Raw genomic sequence first — 21,208 nt, forward strand, 5'->3', positions numbered from 1 at the left:
TGGCCTGATGCCCTGGGTGTGCCAGGTCACATGCTCTGATAACCCACAGCTCAAAGTTGGGTTCAGGAGACAGCTAGCAGTCCTCCTGCCAATAGGAGCATGCCTTGTTGCAGGGATGCCAGGGTTGCAAGGGGGCTTAAAACCAAGCCTCCCTTCTATCCTGGAAAAGATCAGGTAAGTTTTACAACCTGAGGGAATATGAAGGAAGCCCTTTCCAGCTGGCACTTGGATTTGAGGAAGGGTAATTTAGAGAAGATAAAAGAAATAGGTATTAAAGATTCTTATACACCTAGGTATTCTTCAAAATGCGTATCCACTACATGCTCCTTTTAAGTCTTACCGGTTCCTCCACAAGATGCTCCCTCTAGCCTTGTCGCACCATCTTTCCCCTGTACATGTTCCCCCTTGCTCTTTTCCTTCAGCTCTCCTCCTGCCTGCCTGGGTTCAGCACACACACACACACCCAGCAAGGCAGGCAAGAATTTGCTTTTGAGCAGCCCCCTCTTCCCTTGTTCTGCTCCCCAGCTGCTTCTCCTACCATTCCATGTGTAGGGTAGAACCTGTTTTCAGAGATGGGTAAGTACTCCAGCTCTGAAACACAGTTCCAGTTCTTGCTGCTCAATTTTCCCTCATGGCTCCTCTGGCTCAGTCAGGACCTCTGGGAAGGCTCCCAGATTGCATACTGGGAATTTGTTAGTTTCATAACAAACACTCCCAATAGGTTCCGCCCTTAGGCAGGTCAGGCCTGGGTTTCAACTCCCTCCCTCCCCGAACATAAGGCTCTCAGCACCACTAAACAACAGATGGTGGGCTGCTTTTCACCACAGGGTCCCAATCTCTATCCCATTCAAAGAGGAAGAGAACAGGAAATGAGGTGAGTTTCTTCTATGGCTCGTCTACTACAGGAAAGGAATATAATGGTAGGTGATGGGGCTACAAGGATAACCCCAGTGGGCACTGTTCTAATTACTTTACAGATGTCAATAATAATTGGAATTGGAATACCAACTTCACAACAACCCTATTGTGTGTGCTACTATGATCTTTATTTTGTATATGGGGATATGGCAGCACAGATGTTAAGAAACTAATCCAAGGTCACACAGAAAGTGACAGAGTTGGGGTGCTAACACAGCCTGGGACCTGCCTCGTGCAAGACTCTTCAGTTTATGCCCGGGCAGAGACCTGAAGGATAATTAGGGAGTTATATCTGGGTGAAGCAGTGAGACAAAAGCCTTCTAGGTGGGAGACTATGCCCAAAGATGTAGAGGCAACAGGCTGGCATGAGTGTGTCAGACTTCCATTTCAGGCAGATGGTTCTGCTGGCTGCAGGATGGACTCAAATGAGTGCAAATGACCCTGTAGGAAACTTTTTGTCCAGGTGGAGGCTGATGGGGTCAGATCTAGGCTGATAGGAACAGAACTAGAGAAGGCAGCCTAGATTTGAGGAGATAAAAATCAGCAGGACTTGATGGTTACAATTTATTGGGTTTGTTCATTATTTACTCAGCAGATATGTAAGAAGTACTTGCTGTATGTTCAGCACTATGATAGAAGAGCTGCACGTGCAATGTTAACCGCCCATTTACCGTCCTTGCTCTGGGAGAACCTACGGTTCAAGTGTGGGCCCAGAGAGGGAGAGGAGGGATTTCAGGGTGCCTTGAAGATTCCATTACGGCAGACGGTGTTCCTCAAACCAAACAGTGACCAATTAATGAGGGGTACAGTCATACCAGTGGATCCTTAACAGCATTTTACTTAAGCAAAATAGAACATATCAGGGTGCCTTGAATGCCATAAGGGAAAGAACAATTTCCAGATTATATATGTGCAAGTCTGTATTGGATTAATCCGTGCAATGCATTTCTTAGTGAGGGTGAAGTAAAAATAGAGAAAGAAACCTTGTAAAACCTTGGGTTACAGATAACCACACGCTTACAACTCTGAACTCCTTGAACGGATTCATCATGCCTTACGTTTTTGTGCCTATCAAGTGGATGGATAAATGGATGGGTTATGCATGTATATGATGGATGGAATTAAAATGAATGGGTAGCTGAGTGGATGGATGAATGGATGCATGCATGCGTGCATGGATAGGGGAGTGGACGTTGAATGGAAGCATTATCGATGAAGGCGAAAAGATCTACAGAATAAATGTAGGGCATGCCGAGTCTGAGGTATCTGAGTGGTCGCCGGACAGTGCTGGTGGACGTAGAAGTCAAAGTCGCGGGAAAGATCAGGGCTGGGAGGCCAAGGCTCTGCAGCAGCAATAAAGGTTAATTGGTTTGAGGCGAAAAGTTGGGAGGCTAGCGAGATCCCGACGTCTCGGCAACTGCGCGCCACCGCAAGCCCCACCCCGCTGCGTTTCTGCAGGCCACGCCCCCGAGCGCGGCCTCTGGGGAAGAGGGCGTTCCCACTACCACAAAGGTCTCTGGCTAGAAGGGCCGGAAGTGCACGAGAGCGCGAGCTTGCCCACCGGGCTCCCGCTCTTGCGGGTCCGTTCCTGGGTACTGGCTCCTCTGAGAGACCGCCGAAATTTCTGTATCTGGCTAATGGGAGCGGCGATAACGCTGCTCAATGGCTTAAATTGATTCTCTCCACCTCTGCCTATTCTCGCCAGTCTTTTCGTCTTCGGGCCGGCTGCATGGCCGGCTGGGCTCTCAGCTGTGGCGTCCCCTGAGGCACCATAGAGAATGCAGTCCTCCGTCGGCTCAGTCTACCCCTTCCCGAGGGTGGGTTAGAGCGCCTACGTCATTTTCTGTCGCCTCGGGCTGGGTGAGAAGTGTCGACACCTGAGGAGGACGCCGCTGGGTCGGGCAAACCTGGAGGGAAGTAAGAAACGTGTCCGGATCTGGGTTCGCAGGCTGAGCCTCAAGGGGAAGTGGAGGCTGAAGCCTGGTTCAACCCCCGCTGCCTTTGGAGGGCGACTCAGTCTGGACCGAGGGCTTTCGCGCGTTGAGCTGGGAAAAGCCTGAAGGAGGAGAGCAAGGCATCTCTGCGGGCCTGAGGAGGAAGAGTTGAGAATAGCCTTGGGTCACAAGCGTAGCTTAGAGGCAGGCCCGCAAGCAGTCCGGCAGCTCCTCAGCTCCGAGCTAAGGCATCCACACCCACAGGCTGCGCATTAAAATGGCTGGCTATGCCACTACTCCTAACCCCGTGCAGACCCTTCAGGAGGAGGCGGTTTGTGCCATCTGCCTGGATTACTTCAAGGATCCTGTGTCCATAGGCTGCGGGCACAACTTCTGCCGAGGGTGTGTGACCCAGCTGTGGGGCAAGGAAGAGGAGGAAGACAGGGAAGAGGAGGAAGATGAATGGGAGGAGGACGAGGACGCCGATGTGGAGGGGGCCATCGGTGGGTGGGACAACTCTATTCGAGAGGTTTTGTACCAGGGCAATGCTGATGAGGAGGTGTTCCAGGACCAAGAAGATGATGAACTCTGGGTTGGTGACGGTGGCGTCAGGAATTGGGACAACGTGGACTATGCGTGGGACCAGGAGGAAGAGGAGGAGGAAGACCGGGACTATTACCTGGGAGGCTTGAGACACGACCTGAGAATTGACGTCTACCCAGAAGAGGAGATACTGGAAGAATACGATGAGGACGACCAGGAGCTGTATCCTGAGACCCACCTGCCTCCTCCGGCCCCTCCACGTCAGTTCACCTGCCCCCAGTGCCGAAAGAGCTTTACACGTCGCAGCTTTCGTCCCAACTTGCAGCTGGCCAACATGGTCCAGATAATTCGCCAAATGTGCCCCACTCCTTATCGAGGAAGCTGGGGGAATGATCAGGGCATCTGCTCCAAACACCAGGAAGCCCTGAAGCTCTTCTGTGAGGTGGACAAAGAGGCCATCTGTGTGGTGTGCCGGGAATCCAGGAGCCACAAACAGCACAGCGTGGTGCCATTGGAGGAGGTGGTGCAGGAGTACAAGGTGAGAGGCACAAGGAGGGGAAGGGGGTGAGGGGTTGAAGGGAGTGGAGAGAAAACAAGGGGAGCTGGGAGAGATGGGTACTTGGTAGTGGAACCTCTTTTTTGTGAGAGATGAGGACACAGTAGCAGAGAGAGATGGGCATGTGTAGACAAAGGAGACAAATTGGTTGAGGCTGACTGGCTTCTCCTGGGGAAGCTGAGCAAAGACACAACAGTCACCAGAAACTTACTACGGTTGCTATTCCCTTTCAGTATGAGTATAGGTGACCTATCACTAGTACTTGATTTCCTTCTGTTGAGTCCTGAGTCCACCTGACCAAGACTCCAGGACCCCTAACACATAGGAATGGAAAGCCATAGTACTTGTAGCTAATAGACATTTGGGACCTCAGAGCACAGTGTCAAAACAGATGACTGGAGAAAAAACACACCCACATACAAAAAAACATGACTGGTATTGGTAGGCCGAAATGCCAGGTTTGAGTCCTGGACTAGTAAGTGCAACTGGCCACACCCCCTTTCCAAAGTCTGAGGTTGCTTCCTCACGGTCAGTAAGGTCCAATTTCCCTACAGAGGGAGGCAGAGGACATAAATTTATCTTTTTGATGGATCAGAAGAAGCCTCACGCCCTGATCACTCTCCTTTCCTCGTATTTTATCACAGTGAAAGGAGTGAGGGATTTAGGATCAGATGACCTGGCTCTGCCACTTACTGTCTAATCTTGGGCAGGTCTCTACCTCTTATTTTTCCCCAGGCTTAAGATTAAGAGATCATGTATGTGAAAGTATTTTATGAGCCATAAAGCACTGAACAGATGTCTGCTTTTTTTATTTGATTTTCCCCTAACTTGTCTTTTCTTTGGGTTCTGATTTGGTTAATACATTGCTTTCCTGATCTGAGTATTACAGAGTTGTCTCAGTGACAGCTTGAATACGGTCTTCCTTACCAAAAGCCGAGGTGAATGTGACTCCTAGCAGTACCCAAGGAAGGAGAGGATGTCTCAGGCCCATAAAAGTCTTATCCTGGATATTCATTAGCAGCTCAGTGTGCTTTACACATCTCAGTGTGCTTTACAGTTTATGAAAATGTTTCCTCATGTTCTCCTATAGCAGTGGTTTTCAAATTGTGGGGGTTAACCAGTTAGTGGGTCTTAAAATAAATGGGTCATGCCCAGCATTATTTTAATATTAAACAGAAAATATCAGACTGCATGGAACATACCAAGGTAAACACTGTCTTATGAAACTTTTAAATTATGTATGTACACGTGTGTATTCTTAGTCTGAGAGTACAATGTATTGCTTACTCTGGATTGCAATCAAAACATAAACAGAACACTGTCCTAAGACATCATACATTAGCTATTATCATCACCCTTCAATTTACAGTTACTGGTAAGTGGACACATAAGACACTAATTTTAAAACTACCAATCACTGCTAATTTCATCAATACGAACTTGACTTTAAGGACAAACCGTAGCACCATGTTTTCCCCAGGGTAACAAAGGTTGCCGCTAGGAGAAACTATGTCCTATACGTCTGGGTTTTAGTACACTGAAGCTGACATAAGGTAACCTCTCAATCCTCTGTTAGAATTTTCTGTAAGGATTTTGAAACCGAAATTTTAATTGAAAGCCAATTCAGACAGGAGAAAAGAGATGGTCTTTTCAACTGGGGAAGCCAGAGAAGACTCATTTGAAACCGGAGGAGTTACTTATAAAGCATACTAGTAAATATAAACACCAAAAACAAGTAAAACAAATTGGGGATAATCCATTTCAAAACATAGAATATTTAAAAGGAAATATAACTTTTATTTTCAAACATATACCAGAATTTAGGCAGATGGTGTTGCCAAACAGGAATTACACTGAAGAGGTGAAAAATTTTTATGTATGTATAAACTTTTTGTAATTGATGATATAGTTTTGTTACTGCCTTTCATTGGTCAACATACACATTACAGTAGCACAATTTAGAATTTTACTGAACTCTCCACAATAATAGTTAACATTATAATAAACTATCTTTGTATAATGGTTTATTTAATATTATGCGTTATCCATCACAAAGTTCTGGTTACAGTGAATTTTTGTCAGCTACCAATTTAACACATTTCTTATCTACTTTGGAGGTAAGCAAGCTTTTAGGGACTGAGTAGGGTGTTGTCACTCACAGACTCAAGGAATAGTCAGTGATTTTTAGGAATAGGAGAGAAAGGCATTCTCTCTCTCCACAAATTATATTAGCATTGCAGATATAGGGAGAGTTATAGTTTCTAAAATTATATTTAGTGTTGTAATTTTAAAAAGAAAAAGTATTTCATAAATAAAGTTGGAAAGAACTCCTTGGCTGGTGGGAGTACAAAGATAGAAAAAGAAGCATTCAGAGTAAAGCCTATAATTAATGAGGTATGACAGGGTGGGTAAGCTGCAGATGTTCACTGTGGGTATGGTGCTATTCATACTGCTATTTTTATAGCAATATCCAAGACAGTTATGTTGTTTTGAGGTCAATGTCCTTTTAAAGTTTAATTTTGTGTGAAAAGAGGCTTTTTAGTTCTGAAAAGCTTACTTATTTACATCTTCCATTTTGTCCATCCCATGAGTTAGAGTTCATCTTGACTCTTCAAGCTAGAATCAGAGGATTATGAAAGTAAAGTCATTTAGATTTGACCAAGGGCACCACTAAATGGTGTCAGGTTTTAGGTGGCAGATGGGTGTATAAAAAGGAAATGAACAAAGATTTCACTTCTTGAGGCTCAGGCATAACTGGATGCCTATATTGCTCTGCCACCCAGCTGCCACCAATAAAATCACTCATCGTTCTCCAAGAGGGACCAGATGCTTCCATCAGCAGTACTCCTTTTTCTGTTTTCTCCTTTGAGGTAGCTAAAGATGGCAGCCAAAAAAATTTTTGAGGCTTTTATCAAGTATATATTCACGTTATGATGCAGAAGATAGGGTCAACTTCTTCAGTTGAGTTACCTGAAAATGTTGAGCAGTGACACCATGCCAAACACTGTTAAATTTATGCTATAAAAACAGTGGAGTATTCTGCAAAGCACAATTCTCTGCAGCTTTAAGACTGGACAGTATTGGAATATTAACAGCAATCTTCAAAGGCTATTAAAGCATAATATTAAATAGCCCTCTTAATTGCAAAGGAGAAAAAAATGGAGAAACTTGTGAAGCCTTGCATTTCACGTGCTGCCACAACTCTGAGAGGAAATTGAGGAATTCCATCTACTTCCATTCATCTACTTCTGCAGTCTTAACTCTGGATTGATGACTGAGTATATCAAACTTCAGGTTTTAAAAACAGCAGCTCATCCTTCTTTGCTTAGTTAAGAAGAATCTACTGATAAAAATGTGCTTTGCTTATGTTTAAAATAGACTTTAAAAACTGTGAGTGTGCTGGTTTCATAAGCCTAATACTTGACCACTAAAGACAGTATTTTTGAAGCTGTATCATAATGAACTGAGTTAGAGGAAAATTATATTATAAGGGTATACATTACAGTAGTGTTTTAGATCTGGGTTTTTGGCAAAAACTGAAGAAAACTGTGTTTAAGATGTACTGTAGCAACCACCACCACACATCAACTTCCATCAACTGGCCCATAATCTACTGGAAATCTTCACCTTGCTGTCAGGGTAACCTTCATGAAAAACAGTAGATTTGAACCCAGTTTGCCTTGATTTTTGAAGTTCAGAATGCTGTTGAGTATTTTCTGTTACATACTGAGTTTCCTTGGTTGTCAACTGTATTCAGCTGAATTTATGAACAGAACTGATTTTGGAACACCAATGACAGAACAACCCTCTGATTCTGGAACACCACCTAAAGAGAATCTGTACTTTAAAATTTCAAAAACTAAAACTTTAAGCAGAATTTAATGCATTGAAGCTTAAAATACATTGACCGTGAAATGTCAAAAGGCGAGCACCAACATTCCTGCTTGTTTTGAAATACTTTAAGCCAAAACTTGCCAAAAATCCAGCTACACATAGCAAACTCATACAAAAAATGTCTAATTTGCTTGGCCAGTCTTTCAAGGACTAGATTCATAAATGTTATTTCAAGAAAAAAACATGAAATATCCAAAACTATTTTGGGTGACTGTTCTTCACGTTGTTCTTAAAACCTACCTGTGGTAGCTTTTGGAAAGAATGTTTTCTCTGATATTTGGTCCTCACTGAAAGAATTTCAAGAGGAGTATGTGTAACTCAAAATCTGTTTGTTTTGACTAGAAACTTCCAGATAAATACTCTAGAGAAATTGGGATGTAAAATGTCTAAACAGATGAGAAGAATTTATTCCATTTTCTCTTTACATCTTAAAAGCTTTTTGAGGGGAGGAGGTATATCTAGCTCTGGGGAGAAAACAGTACCAGAGTATTGTTAAAGCAGCTTGTGTTTTGTTACATCTCCTACACCACCCAGGAAAGAAAAGTTAAGGCTTAACAATGACATGGTTATCACATCCTCTGAATAAATTTTGCCTTCCAAAATTACCATTGCTTTGATTTTTAGTCATGATACTTACTTGTGAAATTTTAAATAACACTGAAGGAGGGAGAATGTAAGATTTTTAGGTATATGAAAAGTAGAGCTATGGGTTACAAAAATGTTGAGGAAAAACTGGTATATCCATATTCACCATATACTCATCTGTTTATTGAATGTTTTCCCTACTAGGTTCAGCTGTTGACTGCTGTATCACAAGTCAGACTGTTTAAACTTGCTCCTCGCTACTCCTGTGGCTGTACCTGGGACCTCATCTTTACACAGACTTGCTACACATCTGACATCCTCACCTCCAGTTGCACTATGACCTTAGCTCTTATCCTTCTAGTGCAGTCAAACACACTCCAATTATACCTGCCCTTCAGTTTTATGGAGACAGAAGTTCCACTGACTCCTAATTTTTTCCCTTCCCAATTTAATAGACACTTGCTAGCCTTAATTACTATCCCACTGAGTCTGGACCTCATGAGTAGTTGTGACTTTAAGAACTGGTCCACACTGTACTCTAGACCACTGTTTCTCAACCTCAGCACTATTGACATTTTGAATAGAATTATTTGGGCGGGGGGGAGCTGTCGGACGCCTAGCAGCATCTCTGAACTCTACCCACCAGATATACGTAGCACCCCTCCATCAGCTGTGAAAACCACAGATGTCTCCCAACTTTTGCAAATGTCTTGTGGAGAGGGGTGAGAGGAGCAAAATCATCCATGGTTGAGAACCACTCGTCTCTACTCAGGGAAAGTGGCCAAAGCCACAGATGTTACCAGCTTTGCTTACGCCCTAAAGCCAGTGATTGACCTAAGTGTTCAATGGAAGAATAGCTCCACCTAGCTAGAACCTTACGAAACGCAGTCTTAGTGAATTTATTGATAGGACTCTATTCCCAGCTCTTGGCAGGCAGGTGGCAGTCAGCAAACCTTTCTTTAAACCAGAGCTGCCTATATCACTGCCATTGGGGAGAATAAGGACTATGACAGATAAAGCAGTATATGAAATGAAGATCTAGAAATGATGAGTAAGGCAGTCATTTCAGCAAACATCAGTTTCAGCAGGGCCATAGGGTAGTCACTGTTTTTGCTTTGGTTTTTAAGTATTATGCAGAACTTTTTATAAAACCAGAACGTGTCTGCTCCTGTTGGAGTGGTGTGACCCTGGATTAATACATATAACATCAGCTCCTAAAGCACTTCCTTAAAACCTAAGTTTCCTCTACCGCTGGCCATCAACCTCTGGCCCCTATGCCACGCCTCCGGAAATCTTTATAGGACCTACAGAGTCTATGCTATTCCTCACCCCCCCATCCCTGACCCCCTCTGAAAGTTATCCTGTAACAGTGAAGTTATTACAAATATTTATTGACTGATAAAATAGGATAACAAAAACGGGGCACAAGACAGCCTGCTATACCAAGTCTAAAAGGACTTTGCAACAATGGAAGTGTTCTGAATCTGTGCTGTTTGATATAGTAGGTACGACTAGCGAGCTTGAGCTCTTGAAATGTGTCTAGTCTAACTCAGGAGCTGAATTTTTTTTTTTTTTAAAGATTTTATTTATTTATTCGACAGAGATAGAGACAGCCAGCGAGAGAGGGAACACAAGCAGGGGGAGTGGGAGAGGAAGAAGCAGGCTCATAGTGGAAGAGCCTGATGTGGGGCTCGATCCTAGAACGCCGGGATCACGCCCTGAGCCGAAGGCAGACGCTTAACCGCTGTGCCACCCAGGCGCCCCAGGAGCTGAATTTTTAATTGTATTTAATTTTAATTAATTTGAAATAGCCATACATGGCTAGTGGCTGTCAAATCATAATGAATTGTACAGTTCTATAGAAAGAAGGCAGGTTGAATTCTGCTCCTTTCTAGGACTCTCAGGAGTAGAGGCAAGTCCAACGGGAAGATGAAAAAGAAGTGAGACAACTCTCTTTTCCCAGTCAAGTGAGGTAGGCTCAAAGGTGCTATTTTGGGGAATAGAAGAAAATATTTAAAAGAAGGCCTTGTATTTTTTAAAAATCTGACTAAAACAGTCTTGAACCAGTTCCACTTGTGATTCATGTGGATCACATGTGAGAAATGTGATAGGGGAGAACTCTAATAGGAAGCAGCTAAAAAACAAACTGCATTACCCTCTTCCCAAAAAAGAGCCAGGGCTGGGGCCTCAAAATAGAAGTAATATAAGAAGAAGGTTTTATTTGGTGCCTGACTTTTTGGCAATGGGATGTGGGGCAAAACCTAGCATTAAAGTAGGTAAGTAGGTTCTTCCCTTTCTCCTCTCACACCTAAATCCTGACAGAGGGTGGTAAAGAGACCATGGAGTCCTTTGTACTGGCATTGATAATGAGAAAAGAGGAAGTGAGAGGTTTTAGGAATAATGGGGCTGAAAAGGAGGAGACTGTGAGAGCTAAAAGTGGTGACAAATTTAACTTTTAATGATACAGTCTTTGCCCACATACCAGAGTCCTCAGAGGTACAGTATAAGAACCCGGGGCAGGGGGAAATAGCTCATCTTGGCATGTGAGAAGCTGGAGGAGGAGATGTGGCAGTAGACCAGCAAAGGAAGGAAACGGCCCCCTAAGTTACTACTCTTCTCCCCACCTCTCTCTCTCCCAAAGGAGGAGGAAAATGACCTTATATAGATTTGAGCCAGAAATAGCCTTAAAAAAAGGGGAGGGGCTTATTCTTATTCTTCCATAGCTTAGGCCTTCCTAATTTTTTACCCCATCCTTACGGACTCAGATGCAGAGTTGGTCAGAGATTTCTGATTGACAGTTCCACTTGGTACCAAGCAGGGCCCCACAAAAATGAAGAACCAAGGTCACCTGGAAGAGGATCCCTGGAGGTCACACCCCCTTTTTGTCTGCCATTTCCTAAGCACATAGAATCCTCCTCCTCCCCCTCCAGCAAAGGATGGAATTTGTCAGCAAGCTCTGGCTATGTAACCCAAGTATGAGCAGGAAGGACTGTTTCCTCTTCAGCCCTCTTATCTTGTGGTAAGCTAGCAAGCCTCAAAGTTCCATTTCAACATATTCTTCCAACCCTAGTTCTTATCAAATTCTCTTCCAGGTAAAAAGCTGAAAAAAGGCACCTTGGGTCACCTTTTGTTTCTCCCTACCACCTAATGCTGTTTTAAAACCTATAACAAGCCAGAGGCTTGCCGCCTTCTAGCATATTTATAATTCTGCCTGGGCTACAGCCCAGACCTGCCTGGATCATGCCCACTTCCACAACCTCTGACTGCATATCTGCTGAAACATCTAGGGTCTGGGCCATCCCACAGTCCATCTCCCTGGGAAAACCCAACAGAATGCCTTAGCAACTTTCTAGGGGACTGTTAGACCTCAGATTTCTGCCTAAGATGGACACTTAATATTTATCAAGAGACATAAAGAAATGATATGTGATTTTCTGTAACATCTGTTCCTGGCATCGATTTAATATCACATCCCTACCTTTCACCAGGAATAATGGAACAGAACCTACAATAAGAATAGAACTTCCCATGTTTCCTTCCAGTCTTTTCGAGCTTAATTCTTTAGGCCTCAATCATTAAATAGTTTCTATAATCAGAACCCAATTCTAGATACTGGACTGAAGAAGGTGGGGTAGGGAGGAGAGATATGGATTAGAGGAGATGTTGACTCGCTCACTCATATGGCCAATGGGAAGTCTTCAGTGCCTCCTTTTGTAGGACTCTCATGACCCTCCTACAGATCCTCCTGTCCAGCTTCTAAACTCTTGTTTCTAGTCTTACTCCTCCAACCTACCCTCCACCCTGACAACAAATGACTGTCAGCAAAATCAAGTCTAGGCAGGAGAAGTATTAGTTAATCCTAAAGAGACAGTCCTAGACTTCAAGACAAAATTCCTTACTAGTCAACTCCTTCCCGTTAGGGGCTCCCTGACCACCTTGGGTTTCACTCTCTCCTACCTTCCCATTTGAAACCACCTCCCAAACCTCTGCATGCAAACCACTCTGACACCTCTTCCCCATGGTGATCCCCTGGCACACCCTTTAACTACTTGCCCTTAACTATTTAGCCTATGAGGCTGGTCACCACAATTAGAATCTTCCACAACCAAACCCTCTACCAGCAAATGCAGCATATGAACCCAAAAATAACCAGTCCCTGACCTCGGGACACCGAGGAAAGCCCTGAGGGATTCAAATAAGGGCAAACTGGGCTAAGTGCTGTGAAGGCCCCACACACCATCACTATAAGGGCATGAAACAAGGAGCCTAACCTAGACTTAAGGCTCACAGAGGGTTTCCCTGAGGTTGCAACCTGAGTTGAGACCTGAAGGAAGCTTAGATTAACAAAGAGAAGTGAGGGTGTGATATGGTGGGCCTTCCAGGCAGAACAATGTGTGTGTTCTGTGTGGGAGAGAACTAATAGTTGCAGGAGCCAGTGTAGCCACAAAAGGAGTATGGGGCATACCAATGCCAACCACATTGAATCGGCAGAGGAACAGCTAAACAAAAGGAAGCCACTTGCTTTAGCTGACAGAGGCCCTCTGGTCTTGGCCACACCCCTTTCCCTCAGCCCCTCACCTAACACCCAAGGTAGTCCTCACTACCTCATTGAAGGGAAGACCTGTCTCACCTGAATGCTGGCAGGAGGGAATAGAGGCCTCTGTTCCTAGAAGAGGTCATGGGCCTGTAGCAGGGAAGCCAGAGGGGCTTCTCCCAGCTGTGTCGATCTTAGGGATTCCCAGCAGAAAAGGAATGTTTGAGGCCGACTTCCTTAGAAAAGCATCTCCAATTTCTCCTTTGTTTACCTTGTCTGGGAATGAAGGTGGTGCCACTGGGGACATGGGAGAGGACGAGCAGCCCAGGGGATGGGACCAGAAGTGGGTGGGGAACTTACCAGAAGGGCCGCCTTCTGGTAAGAAAACTGCAGAGTAGCTTTCCCCAATTTCTCCCAAGGTCAGGTGGGGCCCTCCAGGAGGTTTCCACCTCCCAGAGGCTGGATCAAAGACACCTGGAATGAAAAGGCCCAGACAGAGGCAGCGGACTGTTATGGGAAGCCCACAGCTTATTCTTAAGATACATCCAGCAGCGGACAGAAGTCATCCCACTGGAAGGGGCCAGGCTTGAGGACTGAGCAGTCCAAGTGGGCCCATATGCCTAGCAGGGCGCCGTGGGTCCCCAGAGGGAAGCAGGCTCAACTCCAGCTTGGGCTGAGAGGGGAAGGCTGCCGCAGCACCCAACCCTGCACCTAACTACACCCAAAGTGTCCCGAGAGTCAGGGCCAGACCTCCCTCAATTCAGGAATCCCCCCTCGGTGGTTTTGTGGCTTGCGGGCATCCTCTCCAAGAGAGAGAGGCCAGGCAGTGATTGGAGTTAAACTCCGCGGCGGAAAGCCTGAATCCCGTGGTGCGGTCGTCCGGGAAGTCCACTACATTCCATTTCACCCTCTCCTCCGCTGGCACTGTCAGATCGGTGCTGGTGGGCTCCAAAACGAAACCCGAATTCCTCCCTTGGCCCAACAGGAGGGGGCGCTGCCAGAACCGTCTCAAAGAGTAAGGGACAGACGTAGAGAGGCCCGCGGAATTGCGGGAGACCAAAGACAGCTACAGAAATCTCGGGTCTCAATAGCCCGCGGGGAGGACTCGGGGCGCAAAGAGGGGGCTTGGGGAGGGCGGGGCTAGCCTGGGAACCGCCCGTTTCCGGAAAGGGGCCCGGCGGTGCCAAAAGGTCTCGTTCTTGAGCAGGCCTGAGAGACCTGGGAGGCTCGTTTTAAACCTGTACTGCTGGGGACGCCTGGGTGGCTCAGTCGGTAAGCGTCGGTCTTCGGCTCAGGTCATGATCCCGCATGGGCTCCTTGCTCAGCACGGAACCTGCTTCTCCCCCTGCTTGTGCTCTCTCTCTGGTAAACAAACAAATAAAATAAAATAAACCTGTACACCAGGCCCTAGCTCCCTGGCAAAATTCAAGAAAACAGAGAGCCAAATGAGATTTCTTGAGGGGGGTAAATATAATATGACTGAGCCATGATCTCTTTAGAGAGTTTAGGTAGGAGATGGAAGGAACGTGTGTTCTTGAGCTGAGCAAATCGTCTGCATATACAGGCCAACTGCACATCTCCACTTGAAGATGGGTGGACTCTCTCACCTCTCCATTTGTCCCAACCGCCTGGAGTACAGGGCATGACCCAAGCTATGAACAGTGAGCTGGATATTGGCGTGGGTGAAGGTAGGGGTCTCCCATGACCACAGGACAAACAAAACATGTGAGTCGGGATCCAGTTCGAGTTTAGTGTTGGAAAAGAGAAAAGACAGCTAATTGAGGGTGCTATGGAAGCAGGTGATGTACACAACTGGGACCCTTGAAACACAGGACTACACCCTGAGAAGCCATGGTCCTTCCCCAAGCCTGCTGGCCCTCTGTCAACTGACCCTCACCTCCGTCTCACTGTTTGGTTTTCAGCAGCTCCAACACTCCAGCTCAGGACTTTTGACACTGACTCCTTCCCTCCCCTCTCCTCTCCATCCCTGCCATGTAAGTTCCCGCTTACTGGAACCTTACCCTCCCATATACCCACAGGGCTGTCTACTTCTCCTTCCTCTCTTTGCTCCACTTTCCCTCTCAATCTCCCTTCCACTCACCCTATCAATGTAAACTCCAAGAAAACCAGGTCCTCACCGTCTTGCTCACAGCTGTATCCCCCAAGACCTAAAACAGCCTGGTGCCCAAGAGGTGCTAGGGAGTTTAAGTTTGCCTGCATTTACTCTGGCAGGCACTGTTCTGGGCGCTTCTCATTTACACTCCTCAGCACCATTTTTGGTAGGTACTATTATTTCCAATCTCGTTTCACAGTTGTGAAACTTAATACGTGCTACAAACAGAAAATAAATACTTATGTATAATCCCCCCTTATTTTGCATGGATGATTGCGACTGCTATCACCCTGATCTGTTCCTCTCCCCCCTTTAAAAAATATGTGACAAGGGTGCTGTCTGCCAGCATCATCTCTTAATATCAAGGATGTGCGGTAGTGCGAGGCACCACATATTCACGTACCATGCGGTTAAATGGGAGGCCGGTAGGCAGCCTGGGAACCATGTTCCAGTGCTTCCCAGTATGAGGGCACCTCGTTGGGGGCACGCCTGGATCCACAGACCCGCCGACCTTTCTGTGAGGGGGTGAGACTCAGAGTCGGCTTTCGACCCGAGTCCCCAGAAGTCAGAACACGGAGGGCTTTCCTCTCTCCTTTTAGTTTCTGCGACGGCTCTCCGCACTCCTGCCCCTGGCGCGACGTGGGTGGCCGACAAGCAGCCTACAGGCCGATTTTTCGTTCCTCCCCGGTTTTCCGCTCCATAACCCATTCCCGTCTGAACTTCTGCCTGGACTCAGTCCTTCCGGACAGGGAGTGCCTCAGCCAATTTCCTCAGAGCAAAAACCGCTTGAGGGAGGAGTTGCCCTCTGCGATGGAAATCTGTCAGGGTTTAATAGTTCACCTGAGCAGTGTATTTTAAAAAGTGAGTACCACATTTTTCATATTGCTTACCGTTACTCGCAGTTCTCACCTCGAAATTAAGCTCTCTCTGCGGCGCCCTCCGAGCCACCAAGCGGAAAGGGCGGGGCTGCGCTATGCCACGTGGGGGCAGCGAAGGCGCTGGCCGATCCTTACGGGAATATGCCGTGCACTTCCCCTCTTCCGCTTCTTACCCATGATGCCCCAGTAGACGTTTGAGGAGCCTTTTTAAACACTTGGTGGAGTTGGTTTCAGCATGTTTTTGTATAGCACTGCGAAACTATGTTACGTAGCAGAGAGGACGATGAAGTTTTATCATTTCACTTCGCCCTTTGCCCTACGTGGCACCGCCATCTTAAGCAGTAGTGAATGATGGGGGCCGCCATTTTTGCTCGAACGGGCGGGTATTTCCGGTTCCGGCGGGGGCGTCTTCTCTCTTTTCCTCTGCGGGGCCGCGGCGGTAGCGGCCGTGCTGGTAGTCTCTCTGAACTATCCAACTCCATCCTTGTCGCCGCGGCGACACCCGCACTCGCCGGCGCCATGACTGAGCAGATGACACTTCGTGGCACCCTCAAGGGCCACAACGGCTGGGTGACTCAGATCGCCACCACTCCCCAGTTCCCGGACATGATACTGTCCGCCTCTCGAGGTATGGGATAAGGTGCGGGGCAAAGGCTTGAGAGGGTAAGTGGGTTGCGCGCGTCGCCTGGCGTTGCCAGTGGCGCGCGAGTTGGCGGCTTGGAAAACTCCGTCCCGGTGTGAGTTGGGGCATGCAGACCCGGGCCTAGGCCTCAGCCCCTGTAAGCCCGTGAGGCATCCCCACTTGGCAGAGATGGAGACCTAGATCAGCTCGTGGCTAGCAGGAGGGTTGCAGGGTTGGAGTTCTATTTCTTACCTTCTCGCGGGTGTGGCGGAGTGTGCACAGGAGCCTAGGGAGTCGGGCGGGGCGGTGATGACCCCAACATGCCATCTGAGTGCCCATGCTGAGACCCAGAGGCTGTTTCTGAGCTTCGCCCGGCCCTCTGCTTAGTGGTTAGTGGATGAACTCCTAGGGAACGTCGTGACTCCCCAGTCTCCTTGCTGGCCCGTGCTTCCCCCCCCCCCGCCCCCCGCCGTCGGTTTTTTCATTCTCTGAACTTGGCGGCGTTTGGAGGCTTCTTGTGCCTTTTGTTTGCCTCCACGTTATTAAAAGTAGTCTGAGGCTAGGGTAATGTTTGGCGCTTAATTGGAAAGCTTGAGTCTTAAAACGTTTCAGTGAAAGCATCCGGTCCGGTATTGTGTAAAGCAACTTTTCCAAATCCAGCAGTTGGGGCAGCCCTCAGCAGCAATTGTAGACATCCCACAGCTAGTCTTCCCGAAACACCCAAGCAGCAATGTTTATGCTTTAGACCTCAGATCAGACTCAAAAAAGAAATACTGAGTTGATGTGAATGTTAGAAAAGGGCATCCATAATCCGGTAAAGTTCTGCACACCTGATTTTAATTTTCATAGCATTACTTAGTTCTGTTTGACTCTTTTTTGAATAGCCAGTGACTTGGCCTTGATAATGAGTATCAGCTCTCAGCCTGTGGTTCTCCTCTGCCCTTGAGTGTCTTTGTTATCTTTTAAGTCCACCAATGACCTTGAGGGATCCTGGATTATCCAGTAGATGAGCAGGTGGCTATGGGATCCCTCACTGGGTTTTCTTTCTTACCTCCCCTAGATAAGACCATCATCATGTGGAAGCTGACCAGGGATGAAACTAACTATGGCATCCCACAGCGTGCTCTTCGGGGTCATTCCCACTTCGTTAGTGACGTGGTCATTTCTTCAGATGGCCAGTTTGCCCTCTCAGGCTCCTGGGATGGAACGCTTCGTCTTTGGGATCTCACAACGCAAGTAGCTGCTCATTTAACTCTGGGGCACTGGGGAAAAGCTGGACAGAAATGAGGTAGATGCTGTTGAGGGGTGGTTTCCGAGGGACGGTGAGGTTCATTGTGGGAACTGTTAAGGCAAGAGAGTACCTAGAGAAGATAGTTGGGGTTGTTTGGCTTCCATCCTTGCCGCTTTTATTTAGTTAAGCCAGAATTGTTAGGAGTGGGCTGGTTGAGCAGTTTTGCCACATACTGTGGTTGGGAGTAGTAGGCAAGTGTTTGAAAATGTTTTATCTTGGGAGCTCAGTCTTTGGATGGTCAGGCATACTGGAGGATCCCAGTGATGACAGATGACATTGTCAGCCAATCCCCACGTGGGAGTGAGGACATGTCCTGCAATTCTGAAGGGATTCTCTGGTATATGCTCAACCACAGGCCTGTTGTGATCAGACCCATGTCCAGGGTCATGTGATTAATGGCAGCTCCATTGAGACAGGAACAAAGCCAGGGAAACAGTCTGATGTGGATGTTTGCAGCATTTAGAGACTGACCTAGTCCTCCTCCTCAGGGGTACCACCACACGAAGATTTGTAGGACATACCAAGGATGTGCTGAGTGTGGCCTTCTCCTCTGACAACCGGCAAATTGTTTCTGGCTCCCGAGATAAAACTATTAAGCTGTGGAATACTCTGGGTGTATGCAAATATACCGTCCAGGTAACTGAAGGCACATGCAGAAAGCACATGTTGAAGATTCTCTCCTACCCTTCTTAACCTTGGCATTATGTGGTGATTTCAAGCCTGGCCTGGACTCTAATGGGGTTTTGTTAAGGTTTGGGTTCTGGGGGTGTGAATACTTCACATGTAACTGAGGGAAGGGGGGGGGTTCTGGTTTCGACTATCCTGGGACAGAATAGTTTCTCCTAATTTCTTTTCTGTCCTCTGCAGGACGAGAGCCATTCGGAGTGGGTGTCTTGTGTCCGATTTTCACCCAATAGCAGCAATCCCATTATTGTCTCCTGTGGCTGGGACAAGCTGGTCAAGGTGAGCTTGGAACGAGGGTGTAGGGCGCTTACTACCCAGAATGCTCTCTCACTGCCTCCCAGGGGGTCATGGGCTCTTAACTTTGAAAGCTTTGTTCCTCTGTTGGCTTTTCCTATTGGTGTCTTCTAAGTACAGGCCATTAGTTTTTGAAACTTGGTCTGAAGTAGCTAATTAAGCCCAGTGTCCCTCATAAAGCAACACACAGACCTTTTTTAATCTTAATTGTTCTTAGGTGACCAAGACAAATTCTTTTAACCTTTTTGTTACTGATAGAATGGAAAATGGCCACCCTGTCCTGGAATGCTTTTAAGTAAGGTGCCATGTCTTTTTTGTTTGTCCTGAGCTCTCCTGACCCCAGTGGATTCACAGCCAGGTTCTTCACCTGTTACCTCCCCCCCCCCAACCTCCCACACCTAGGTATGGAACTTGGCAAACTGCAAGCTGAAGACCAATCACATCGGCCACACAGGCTACCTGAACACTGTAACTGTCTCTCCAGATGGATCCCTCTGTGCTTCTGGAGGAAAGGTATTCAGGAACTGGGATGGGGGACCATGTTTTAGAATACTTACGATAAATGACATAGGAATCCAAGAATAAATATTTAAGATTGCTTTCTAGAAATGACATAGATACTGTTTGAAACAAAAAAGATTGTTTTCCGTAAAGCTGGCTTCTTGAAGATATTGGTTAGTAGGTTTCAGTTTTCAGAACTGATTGCAGTGATTTATTTAGAAGCTGTCAGAGACGTCATAGGGTTGGTGAGGTTTCCTGCATTAAAGGAAAGGCATTCAGAGATAAGTACTGGTATTTGAATCATTAGCTTTTGGGACACTTGCAGGGGGAGGGACAGGATTTTGAGACTGTTGAGATTAACATCTGGAATAGGTTTTATCTTGCCCTGATTCACCTTATCTTCCCAGGATGGCCAAGCCATGCTGTGGGATCTCAACGAAGGCAAGCACCTTTATACACTTGATGGTGGGGACATCATCAATGCCCTGTGCTTCAGTCCTAACCGTTACTGGCTCTGTGCTGCCACAGGCCCCAGCATCAAGATCTGGGTGAGTGTGTGCTACAGTTAAGGCCAGGCACCTGGCTATACTCTGTGAGCCCTGGCAATGGTGTGATTTCCTATGTCACTGATGGGATTCGAGCTTCTTGAACAACTGCTAACCATGCGATTATCAGCGGAGATCCAGGAAGAGCAAGTTAACAGTTTCCCAAGATTGGGATTTGCAGTGGTGGCAGAAACTTGCCTACTGAAAAGGAGATGACAAATCACAGCAACGTACTTAACCTCAGCATAATTGACATGTTGGTCTAGATTGTTCTGGTGGGGAGGAAGGGAGGCAGTCCTGTGCATTTTAGGCTGTTCAACAACATCCTCAGCCTCTACTCCCCCAGTAGATGCTTATAGCAGAGTTCCTCCTTATCTTGATTTTGCCCCTTCCGCAGGACTTAGAAGGCAAGATCATTGTAGATGAACTAAAGCAAGAAGTTATCAGTACCAGCAGCAAGGCAGAGCCACCCCAGTGTACCTCTCTGGCCTGGTCTGCTGATGGCCAGGTAAGGCCTCTTCTTAAGTGACTTGGCTTCTACCTTTTCTCTCTCCCTTCATGTTCTTGGTGTGTCTTTGACATAAAGTAAGATGACCAAATTAGCCAGGGTGATTTGGGAGGACCAGATTAGCTGTGCCAGTGAACAGAATACATGTTCCCGCATTGGAAGGAAAATTGGTCAAGCAGGCAGTGATTACCTGCCTTCGATTAACACTTTAGATAACCATTCTACAGAAGTATGAATCCTTAATACCAGCTGTTGCCTTCTCTAAGAATACATATCACCTGGTGTTTAGAAAAATGGGGGATCTTACTAAATGAAAGGCCATCTTTATTACTAGAAATGCAGAGTTCTGTGGCTCTGACATGACCTATCACTGTCCTTTCTCCCTTGCAGACTCTGTTTGCCGGCTACACGGACAACCTGGTGCGCGTGTGGCAGGTGACCATCGGCACCCGCTAGAAATATGGCAGAGCTTTAGGAATAAAACATTGGTTTTCTGACTTTTAGTGTCTTTTTCTGATAAGCAAAAAAGCTACTTTGTAATGCTATGCTGCATCACAATATCCTGTCTCAGGTATAGATCCTCTAGGCCTCCCTCAAGCCTAGAGAAAGTGTTCTTCAAGAATAGTAAAACCTCAAAAACAAGAGCTTTAACTGAATCTTATGGAAGCAAATGGAATAAAGTAGTTAGAAAAATGGAAAAAAAGAATAGTTAAACCTCAGTTCTATCTTAAAACACATAAATAATTGAACAAATAGGCATTCTGTCACTCCTCAAAGCAGTATTATAAAACAAAATATTCTGAAACTC

At 46.5% G+C, this 21,208-nt stretch overlaps 2 protein-coding genes, 1 long non-coding RNA gene and 2 other non-coding genes across 7 annotated transcripts; 4 read left to right on the forward strand and 1 right to left on the reverse strand.

Moving 5' to 3' along the window:
* The first annotated feature begins 362 nt into the window (after positions 1 to 362).
* TRIM52 (tripartite motif containing 52) lies at positions 363 to 8,450 on the forward strand. 3 transcript variants are annotated; one of them, XM_045779093.2, is made up of 2 exons: positions 363 to 3,933; positions 6,735 to 8,450. In XM_045779093.2, exons 1-2 carry the CDS (start codon positions 3,130 to 3,132, stop codon positions 6,852 to 6,854), a joined length of 924 nt encoding a protein of 307 aa, XP_045635049.1. In that variant the 5' UTR covers positions 363 to 3,129; the 3' UTR covers positions 6,855 to 8,450. The 3 variants fall into 3 exon arrangements, with proteins under 3 accessions (XP_045635049.1, XP_045635050.1, XP_045635051.1); XM_045779094.2 differs by having other exon boundaries at positions 365 to 3,933; positions 7,101 to 8,450; XM_045779095.2 differs by having other exon boundaries at positions 369 to 3,933; positions 6,547 to 8,450.
* A 1,541-nt stretch (positions 8,451 to 9,991) lies between these two features.
* Positions 9,992 to 16,317, reverse strand: LOC148110165 (uncharacterized). The gene is made up of 2 exons (XR_015724632.1): positions 15,481 to 16,317; positions 9,992 to 14,326 (listed from the first exon to the last, which is right to left on the reverse strand). It is a non-coding gene; the product is annotated as an uncharacterized LOC148110165 (long non-coding RNA).
* A 24-nt stretch (positions 16,318 to 16,341) lies between these two features.
* Positions 16,342 to 20,897, forward strand: RACK1 (receptor for activated C kinase 1). The gene is made up of 8 exons (XM_045779096.1): positions 16,342 to 16,583; positions 17,638 to 17,809; positions 18,357 to 18,504; positions 18,736 to 18,831; positions 19,249 to 19,359; positions 19,755 to 19,895; positions 20,290 to 20,400; positions 20,791 to 20,897. Exons 1-8 carry the CDS (start codon positions 16,475 to 16,477, stop codon positions 20,854 to 20,856), a joined length of 954 nt encoding a protein of 317 aa, XP_045635052.1. The 5' UTR covers positions 16,342 to 16,474; the 3' UTR covers positions 20,857 to 20,897.
* On the forward strand, positions 16,878 to 16,945 carry LOC123780282 (small nucleolar RNA SNORD95). Its single transcript, XR_006776371.1, has one exon. It is a non-coding gene; the product is annotated as a small nucleolar RNA SNORD95 (small nucleolar RNA).
* On the forward strand, positions 18,122 to 18,200 carry LOC123780281 (small nucleolar RNA SNORD96 family). The gene has a single exon (XR_006776370.1). It is a non-coding gene; the product is annotated as a small nucleolar RNA SNORD96 family (small nucleolar RNA).
* Positions 20,898 to 21,208: the final 311 nt, after the last annotated feature.

Source organism: Ursus americanus, chromosome 5, assembly GCF_024610735.1.
Source record: "Ursus americanus isolate L20-20 chromosome 5, mUrsAme1.1.p, whole genome shotgun sequence".
Classification (NCBI taxonomy): Eukaryota; Metazoa; Chordata; class Mammalia; order Carnivora; family Ursidae; genus Ursus; species Ursus americanus.